The sequence below is a fragment of the Choloepus didactylus genome, chromosome 18 (assembly GCF_015220235.1).
Source record: "Choloepus didactylus isolate mChoDid1 chromosome 18, mChoDid1.pri, whole genome shotgun sequence".
Classification (NCBI taxonomy): Eukaryota; Metazoa; Chordata; class Mammalia; order Pilosa; family Megalonychidae; genus Choloepus; species Choloepus didactylus.
Genome location: NC_051324.1, coordinates 76,365,025 through 76,374,684, shown reverse-complemented (window position 1 = coordinate 76,374,684; position 9,660 = coordinate 76,365,025). Strand labels below are relative to the sequence as shown.

At 53.4% G+C, this 9,660-nt stretch overlaps 1 protein-coding gene across 1 annotated transcript; it reads right to left on the bottom strand.

Moving 5' to 3' along the window:
- Positions 1–455: 455 nt before the first annotated feature.
- LOC119514000 (ketosamine-3-kinase) lies at positions 456–9,660 on the bottom strand. Its single transcript, XM_037809502.1, has 6 exons — positions 9,520–9,660; positions 5,899–6,050; positions 5,461–5,552; positions 4,541–4,623; positions 2,281–2,403; positions 456–1,614 (listed from the first exon to the last, which is right to left on the bottom strand). The coding sequence occupies exons 1-6, from the start codon at positions 9,658–9,660 to the stop codon at positions 1,276–1,278; spliced, it is 930 nt and encodes a 309-aa protein (XP_037665430.1). The 3' UTR covers positions 456–1,275.

Below are 9,660 nucleotides of genomic sequence, written 5' to 3'. Positions count from 1 at the left end.
TCTGTTCCAAATTCCACTGAGGGGCCCTAGCCCATTACAGAAACAAGCAAACTAGAGGTAAAACGAGCCCATCCTCTTCAGTCCACCTGAGCGAGGGCAGGGAGCTCGGGGCTCACAAGCATCAAGCATCATCAGTAGGTGTGAGCCCGTCCCCTCGGTGGTCCCGTCCCCTCAGGTGTTCCCCAAAGATAACCACAGTTCCCTTCTTTCTCCCTCTAGCACATAACAAGAACACCAGTTAAAACTAAAGGGAGTCCCCAGGCTACCCTGCCCTTGCTTTGGAACGCTGTGCTAGACTTTTATTTAGGGGGAAAAAAAAAAACTAGATAAAAACTGCTCTTTTAAGAAACAACAGTTGTATCTACTTACTGTGGCAAGAAATAACAAAGGTTTCCCAGCAAACAACTAAGATAAATATTGAATTACAATTTAAATGAGGGAGACAGTCTCAAGCATCACTGGAACCACCGGAATTTTATTTGAATCTCTATGCAAAAGCATTAGTTAGCATTGGTGCCTCTGTGAACCCTCATGGCTGCAAAGCTGGAGGAGGGGACTCCTCGGTTCAGCTCTCACTCCTCAGCTGCAGCAGGAGGGCAGCATGCCAAGCACTAGAAAATCTAGAAAAGAGGGCCCAGGAGCCCCTGGTCCGAAACTGAGCTGACTGCCCAAATCAGTTTCCAGGCTCAATCTGCAGCAGCCTCCCGAGGTAATCCTCAGAGCCAAGGGAATGTAAAGTTTGGAACTGGTCGTTTTAAGAAGCTTCTAGAAGTGAGGTGACTTAATGTCCAGACCCAAATCTTACCCATTAAAGGAGAAACACAAGCAGCAGCATCACCAACAACTCGGAACACGGTTGGCCCAAGCGCAGGGAGGACGCCAGGGGCCTCGGGACACAGCGGAGGGGGCTGCCCCCCACCCCAGGGCCACACACAAGCCCTTCCCGCCTTTACCTCCGGGGCATCCAGCAGGGCTCAACGCTGCCTGCCTTTCATGGACCTCTCGGTTCACACCATATTTCTAGTGTGGTTTTATCTAGCCATGGAATCTAGCAAAATGGACAACGTTAGGATGACAAAAAACCTTTTCAGAGACATGAGTCGACAAGGCTTCAAATAATCTACGGAGTTGGTCTGAAGCTATTCCAGCTGTATGAGAAAACGGGGCAAGAGTTAGGGACGAGGACACGGAGAACAAGCACCTAGTTAGACACAGATGCATCTACACGCCGTCCCCGAGCCCACTCCTCAGAGCCACTCCCAGGGGAGAGCACGTTCACTTGAGGAGATTCCTCATGATGCTCAGCGAAGACCCTCTATACCCTGATCCAAAATGATTCCAGTGGTTCAGGTAGTGGAAGAGCTGATACAGCTGAAGGCGCTTCTCGAATCCCAGGGCTTTGGGGATTTTGCTGTGGTAGGCAGAGTAAAAGGAGCTGCTGAAGCCCCCAAACATGCCAGCGATCGCCAGCTCGTATTCTGAGTGGCCATAGAAAGATGCCGGATCGAAAATGATGGGCCCAGAGGAGTCCTCGGCTACGTTGCCTCCCCAGAGGTCTCCGTGGAGCAGGGCAGGGACGATCTCCAGACCATGGAACAGCTCAGGGATCTTCAACTGAGTGAGGAGACGGCACGTTAGAGAGCCGTCGCATTTTGAGTCGTGAGAATTGTTTAAAATGTAGAGTGATGAGGACTGTACAACTAAGTGATGATAATGTGAGATATGGATGGATTATCGTGAACAGAACACAGGCTATGTGAACTCAGGAACCCCCTACTTTATAAGTCAAGCCCTCGATCTTGAGGCTTGCTCTTGTGAAACTTCTGGTCATAAAAGGGAGGCTAAGCCCATCTATAATTGTGCCTAGGAGTCACCTCCAAAGAACCTTTTTTGTTGCTCAAGCGTGGCCTTTCTCTCTGTAAGCCCAACTCTGCAAATAAATTCATCACCCTCTCCCCAACATGGGACAGGATCCCCAAAATGAATGAGCCTTCCTGGCAACATGGGACACAAATTCCAGGAACAAACCTGACCCTGGCATAGAGGAGCTGAGAATGCCTTTTTGACCAAAAAGGGGAAAAGAAAGGCAACAAAATAAGGTTAATAACAAAGAGAAAGCAATCGCTACGCCACAGTCTCCCCTCACAGCACCATGTGCACAAACGTGTCCAGCTCCAGCAGGGGCCAGTGGACACGCAGGGCACTGGGCCAGCTGCTCCCACTCGGCTTCCTGCACCAGCAGCCGAGTGTGGCCCGGGGCAGCCCTGGGCAGCCACTCACCTGCAGAGCAGACCAGAGCTCGCGGGCCTCCCTGTCCCCAGACGCCTTCTCCACCATATCCATCTGAGGCTGGATGCGCTGCTGGGCGAAGAACGCGACCCAGTCCTGCTGCCAGTCGTTCACCTGCACAAGTGAAGGCAAAGGGGAAAGCAGAGATCAGCAGGAAATGCCAGAGCCCAAGGCGGCCACTTCCTCTACTACAGACACCAGAGCACAGAAGAGCACAGGAGCTGAGTGTCCCGTCAGAAATCCACGGGTATGACACACCCCAACAGCTGCGCTTTCTCTAACAAGGGTCTGAATCTACCCTGCTTGAATTTAAAATGTTAATTGTAAGCCTAACGGCAAGGCTTGGCTTTGGGGAGAGTGCTGCTGCATGCGCATCCAGTATAGTGAGCGCAACCCGCAACCCGCAATTCAGGAGCGAGGGTCAGGAAGAGCTCTGGAAAGACCGGGCCCCACAGGTGGGCCACCAGCATAGGGAGGAATCCATGTGCAGAAATGGCAGGCCGGGGCCCTCTGGGCCAAGGGGCAGCATGGGGGGCAGCGTGTAAAGTGGAGATCCTGAAGAGAGCGGTGAGGCAGCCAGCTCTGCAGGAGACAGGGCTCTGCAGCAGACGCCCATGGGCAGGGAGTCAGCCATGATGCTCGGCCAAGGAACCCGGGCCAGCACAAGGGAGGGGCCCACGGCAGGCCAGGAAAGCAGGAGATGGCAGAAAGCTTACAGAGCGGGCACGAGGGCACATGGGCATGAGGAGACAAACGAGGACGGGGAGTGGCCCCCCAGGATCAACCTCAGCCACCTCTTCCCCACTGGCCGCTCTCTTTCACTCAAGGAACAAAGATGTTTCCAGCATCTGCAGCTGGCCGGACACCGTGCTGGGAGCTGAGGAAGCAAGAAGCACACTCAGCCTGCCCTCGTGGCACTAGCAGCACCGATCAAATGAGAGACAGATGAAGACCAAACTGCAAATGCCAAAGCCTGTGAGGAGAAGAGCGGGGCAGCTTCTGGCATCAGGAAGCTCCCTGCAGGTAGGAGCAGGAGTCCAGAGCAGAGGGCAGGGAGAACAGGCTGGGGAAGGTCCCCACGGGAGGGCCTGCCCGCCCAGAGGTGTCCCGCAATGCAAAGGGTCTGTGGGGACAGCAGGGCCGAAGGGGGTAGGGGCTCGGGAGGAGGCTGAAGTAGGGAGCTGACCACACAGCACAGGGCCCCCCAGACACGCCAGGACCTTGGATTCTGTCCCAAGAGCAGTGGGGACCTTGGATTCTGTCCCAAGAGCAGCAGGGAAGGCAGGGCCCAGCCTGTGGCACCCACAACTGCGGAGCTCTAGGCAGTTCCTTGTCGTTTACATGCACACTGATGCTCAGAGACCAGCACTAACCACCTTCCTGGTCCCCAAGGCTCATCTCTGACCATCGGCCCAGCCACAGGCCCCCAGGCTGCCTCCCAACCAGCGGGCACTGCCCTCTCCGGAGACTCATAACGTGAGAAGTCACCGTGGAGCCCCTTTCAAAAGGAGAGGCTCAGGGCCTCCGCTGAGAGGTCATGGCCAGGCCATGGGCTTACCACCCGGCAGGGAGGGAGGAGACTCACCAGGGTGGAGCAGCACATGGAGCCAGAGCACAGAACAGGCCACATGCGCCCACACACACGTGCATGTGTGCAACAGAGTGGGTTCCAGGAGAGGGAGAGCCCAGGAACCCAGAGCAGCTCCAACATTTCAAAACCTGAGTAGTGTCTACTGCACCCCCATGCCCACCAGGAAACCCCTAAATGTTTTCTGGATTTGCCAGCACCCCTCCCCGCAGCACCCCCTCCCTCGGCACCCCCCCCCCCAAGGCAGCCCCACAGCCTGTCCTGAGAGCAGAGCTGCATTTCCACCCATTCCATTATCAGCTCAAAGTACCATCCCCAGAATTCTCAGGAGAGCTGACCACAAAATCATAAAACTGTTACAATCCCTTTTTATTATGCTACCTTTGAATGTTTTAACATATTTAAAATAAGGCTTTTTTTAATTTCTAATTTTTACCAGCCTTGAAACCTAGCAGCCTGCCCTGCTGGTCTTCCCCTCCACTTCTCGGAGCTGACCCAGCAGGTCAGGTGGGTAAGCCTGGTGCCAACTCTCAAACATCAGCAGAGAACAGAGGGCAGGAAGACTTTTGAGCATCACCAGGAGGGCGAGGGCGAGGTGTGGGTCCCCGTCCACACGTGACAGCTGACTGGCCGTGACACAAGGCACCACTCGGTGCCACTCACCTGGGGGAGGTATCCGCAGCAGGTCACCACCTCAAAGCCAAACTGGTCCACGAAGGCCCGTTCCGCCTGCCCGCCTCCTCGCCCTTGGAAGCAAAGGAAGATGCCGCCTGGTTCCCTCGCTCTGAGGTCCGGCTGCCGGGCACCCTTCTCCACCGTTTCCTCGCCCAAAGGCAAACCGGTTTCCACTACCCCCAGGACAGAAGCCTGTCTTGGCAGATTTAATAATCAAAAGGCACCAACTGCTTCCCAGGAGGGGCACTGGGAAGGAGGCTGCTCTTCAGAGGAGAGAACCCCCCAGGGCCCACCAAGAGAGGACACTCCACAGTGGCCAGCTCAGCACTTCCATCTATGAAAGGCAAACTGCTGTGCTGGGCAACAGTCTCAAACCCTTTGCAGCGCCACATCATCAAAGCAAATCCCAACAGACTGAGGCCGCACAGGGGCAGGACGGGCAGCTGATGGTGCCGTCTGTCCCCTCAGTGGAGTCTCATGTGTCAGCTCCTGTTAGCAGCCACGACACGGACTGACGGTACTATCAGATGCCAAATGAAAATACAGGCCACACCCTAACACCAGCACCATGCTAGGCCCAAGAAAGGTCAGACCGTGGGGCTTCATTCAGACCCTCAAGAATGACTGCTCCTGAGAAGAGAGGACACTGCGGTCCACAGCGTTCCTTGTATAGAAAGCCAGAGAAACTTCTATAACACTCTCTTTGAGGAACCAAGAGGGAGAGCAACCCTTATACCATTTCCTCTTTCACAGGCATCTACAACACACCCTACTCATCGGTCCACTGTGCCCACAGCCTGCTTTTGACTTCCCTTCGCTTCTGCATCCTCCTGGCCACAGGTCTGCCCCTCCCAAGGCTGCGCATCACCCCTGCGCCCGTGCTGGCTGAAGGCTCCAGGACCCCGTACCCACTGTTCTGTCCTCCTGCCGGAGACTCTCTCCAAGCTTCCTGTTCTCCAGGTGTAGGTCTGCCAGCTGGGCTCCAAGCGTCGCAGCGTGACTGTGGAACAAAAGGGACTGACTTCCTCACCAGGTGCAGTGGCAGGTGCACACCCCCTGAAAGGCCGAAGGTTTTAAGGTTACATCTGTCTTGGTGAGCAAGGGGAAAGGAAGGGCTGCGATAATCTGACAGTCTTTCCCCAGCCTCATCCAAGGCAGCAGCCAGGCCCTGATCAGCATCTCGCCTGAGCCGTTCCTTTCCCGTGGGCCTCTGGCTTGCAGAGTAGGTGCCACTCATTCTGCACACGCCACAGTGTTAGGGGCTGAGCAGTCCTCGTATACAACCCTCAAAGCCCTCCCCGAAGTGCAACAAGCTTCAGATATCAAGGAGCCACCCAGAGACGCACCTGCTCAGGTAGCGCATGTCCAGGTGCTCCATCACAAGCATACTCCCGCCCCCAGGGGAGTCGAGAACCTTGATGGGCTTGGGCACCCTCACCGTGTGTGTCTTCAGGATGGCAGTTAGACTCGCCATCTCGCCCTCAAACATCCTCCGGGCCTGTTGGGAAAGAACAGAGAGGACGAGTAGGGAGGGCAAGGCCACTCCTGGACAGGCTCGGACACGTCTCCCTGCGTGTTATGACGTCAAGCCCAGGCCATGTGGACTGAGGGCCCTGCAGAGCTTCTCCAGAGGTGCTTTCCGGCAGAGCTGGACAGAGTTCTGACCTGCACAGGGGTAAGGAGACTTACACTTTGTAGCACAGGACTTTATCTTCATGGCCTGGTTAAACCAAGGCTCTCCAGAGAGAGGCAAGGAAAAGGCTACTCCCAGTTCACCAAACACCCTCTCTTCCAACACCCTCAGACAACTTCCCTGCTCCATGGGCTCCTCAAATGCCACCGATCCTCTGTCCAGCTGCACACGCCTGGAACCTGGGGTCACTTTTCACTTCAGTGGATTGCCAAGTTCTAGGCTACCTGCCAACTGTCACTGGAAACCATCTCCATCTCTTCCACCATGTCCACCCTACTCCAAAGGCCACCACTGCCCTGGGCCCCACAACCATCCTCCCCGTCCCCAGCCCACTCCTACCATTCTCCATGCAGCAGGGCTCCTCTGAAAAGGCAAATCCAATCCTGGAACATACCCGGAGCTAGTGCCCTTCCTCACTTCCCTTGCAACAAAGGCTGGTCCTCCCCATGATCCCACTCTCCCATTTGGGGCCACCACCCCAACCCCAACCCTACACACACACACACAAACGCTCGCTCGCTCGCTCTCTCTCTCTCTCTCTCTCTCTCTCTCTGCCTCTCTGCTCCTGTCTTACAGCCTTCCTTTGGTCCCTCAAAAAACCCCTGCCTCAAAGCCTTCAAAAAGGCCTGTCACCACTGCCTGGAACTATATCCCCCATCCTCTGCTAAGTCAGCTCCTTTCTAATCATCCTTCAGATTTCAAATTAAATATCACCTTCAATTTCTCAGAGAAATCTTCCCTAACATCCCAGAATAGGTAAATCTCCCCTTTAAAATATCCTTCTAAATAAAAAACGTGTAGGAGTATATGCAGAAAAGTATATAACACGTAAGTGACCACCTCAGTGAATTGTCAAAGTTAACACATCCAGGTAACTACTACCCACATCAAGGAGCCAGATGTGACCTACACCCCAGAAGCTTCCCTTCCGCCACCCCACAAGGGTAGCCTCTACCCTGACCTGTCACCACATGCATGTGTTTTGCCTGCTTTGTCATGCTGCATAAACAGTATCACCTGGCCCGTGGGGTCTGGCTTCTGTCATTCCATTCGGCACGTGGAGGTCACTCCGTGTGGGAGCACAGACAGTAAGAGTTCACGCTCATTGCTCTGTGTGAACGTTGTGGCAGGAACGTGTCCCTTCTGCTGACAGACGGGGGCTCCCAGGTGGGGCTACTGCCAACAGTGCTGCCCGGGGTTCTCTTCCGTTTATTCTTGTTCTGACTGACTCTGTAACCTCAGGCAAGTTACTTAAGCTCTCTGGGCCTGTTTCCTCATCTGGTACTGATTTCATAGACTCGCAGGAGTAAATGCGTTAACAGCTAAAACTTACATAATGCAGCCTAAACACTTTATAAATACTACTACTATTACCATCTTAGAAAGCTAATGACACTGAGGGGGAACACAAAAACTGTGTCTTAAAGAGAATTTTCAGAGTATTCTCTTTGAAAGATAAAGGACACACAACGGGGCCTGCTACATTTCATACCAGAACTCCGGCTGTGGAGAGCTCAGCACAGGGAAGCACACAGAAATGCAGAGAGGGCGAGACCACCTGCAGACCTAGCGGAGGCCAAGGCTCCTCCACTACCTCTTTTTTTTTTTTTTTATCTTCATTTTATTGAGATATATTCACATACCACGCAGTCATACAAAACAAATCGTACATTCGATTGTTCACAGTACCATTACATAGTTGTACATTCATCACCTAAATCAATCCCTGACACTTTCATTAGCACACACACAAAAATAACAAGAATAATAATTAGAGTGAAAAAGAGCAATTGAAGTAAAAAAGAACACTGGGTACCTTTGTCTGTTTGTTTCCTTCCCCTATTTTTCTACTCATCCATCCCTAAACTAGACAAAGTGGAGTGTGGTCCTTATGGCTTTCCCAATCCCATTGTCACCCCACTACCTCTTGATGTGTGGTCCTGAGTTTCTAACTTAATGTAGTATAGAACACACATAAAATCAAGCTTCAGTTAGGGTGTGGTGCAAGAATAGATCCAGAACTCAAAAATAAATGGGCAAAGTATGAGAGAAAACCAATTATACAAGTATGCAAAGGGCAGATAAGAATAATCAAGAGGAAAAAACAACTTAGACCTGGTCAACTCCAGCAGGGGGTATGAAGGAAAACAGAAAACCTACCACACAGTCTTTCCCTAAAAGACTAGATATTTTTACATCAAGAGGCAAAGCATAACAAATAGTCTTATTTTCAACATAAGCCAGCAAATGTTTGTCCTGTGGCCAATACAGTTGTATAATTTACACTGAATATTCCATAACAAGCTAGAAAAAGACACAACATGTTTGGAACTATTGGCCAAAGGACCCAAAGGAACTTACTGAGAAGTTATTTAATTAATGAGGGAAAAAATAGTGACTAAGAACTTGAAACAATGTAGAAAAACGATGTTTAAGAGGTGTCACTAAGTGGCTCTATCTTAACTAAGGAAAATATTTGCTTCTCCTGCAGTTACTACAAATGTCAGTGAAGGGAAAAGTACAAAGAGACCCAAACAGGATGGACACCACCGTGAAAACCAGAGGGGTGGGTGCCACCGCTCCCGGGGGGCTTGGGAAAATTCATGTAAGAGTAACTTCAAGGACGAATATTTGACAAAACCCTATAAAAGGAATGCACAGGATGGCAGATAGCTGATCTGTAGAAGACTGAAGGCTGGTCTAGGGAGAACGCAGCGTTTCAGACAAGCGTCCACATCGTGTAGGACAGGATTCATTTAGGAGATAAAAATTAAAATAACTGCAAGAATAAGGACAGGACACAAGGACAGGCAGGGCGCGGCGCGCACCTTCAGCCGTGGGGCACGTCCCCCAAGCCCGCCCTGTGCCCCCTGGAGCCTTCCCCAGCCTTCCAGCCAAGAGATGCCGGAGTGACCCCACTAAGCTCGGCCAAAGGGCAACGTCGGCAGCGAGGTTCTGGTCTTCTACACGCCCCTGAGGATGAGAATGGGGTGCGGGGTGTTGTTATTTGTCATAATTCAGAAAGGTCAAATCTACTCCAGGACAGGTCGCTTCGCCCGCCTGGTCTTCGCCCCGGCCTCGCCACACACACTGGACGTCCTCCCAGCAGCTGCCCCGGCGAACGCGAGGAAGAAACGCGCGCGGCGCCCGCCGCCCCCGCCGCAGCCGAGAGGAAACCCGGGCCCGGGCGGCCTCCGAGCCGAACCGCACAGCGGAGCCCGGCGCCGGCCTGCAGGCCCCGGGCCCGCCGCCTCGCGCCCGCGGCGGCCCTCACCTCCGCCCTGGGGTTCACTTTCATAAACACCCGTCCTCGGTCCGTGTCGTAGCTCTGTCCCTGGCTGATGCACCCGCCCCCGGCGTGGCCCGCGGCCTTGACGAAGCCGTAGCCCAGCTCCCGCCGCAGCAGCGCCTCCAT

What these genes read in the sequence shown, in the direction of transcription:
- LOC119514000 (XM_037809502.1), bottom strand. Translation starts at nt 9,660, where the DNA reads ATGGAGGCGCTGCTGCGGCGGGAGCTGGGCTACGGCTTCGTCAAGGCC. An exon ending in GCAGGAGGACAGAACAGTGG is followed by an intron (nt 4,624 to 5,460) that starts GTACGGGGTCCT and finishes TTTGCTTCCAAG; the next exon opens with GGCGAGGAGGCGGGCAGGCG. An exon ending in GCTGCGGATACCTCCCCCAG is followed by an intron (nt 2,404 to 4,540) that starts GTGAGTGGCACC and finishes TCACTTGTGCAG; the next exon opens with GTGAACGACTGGCAGCAGGA.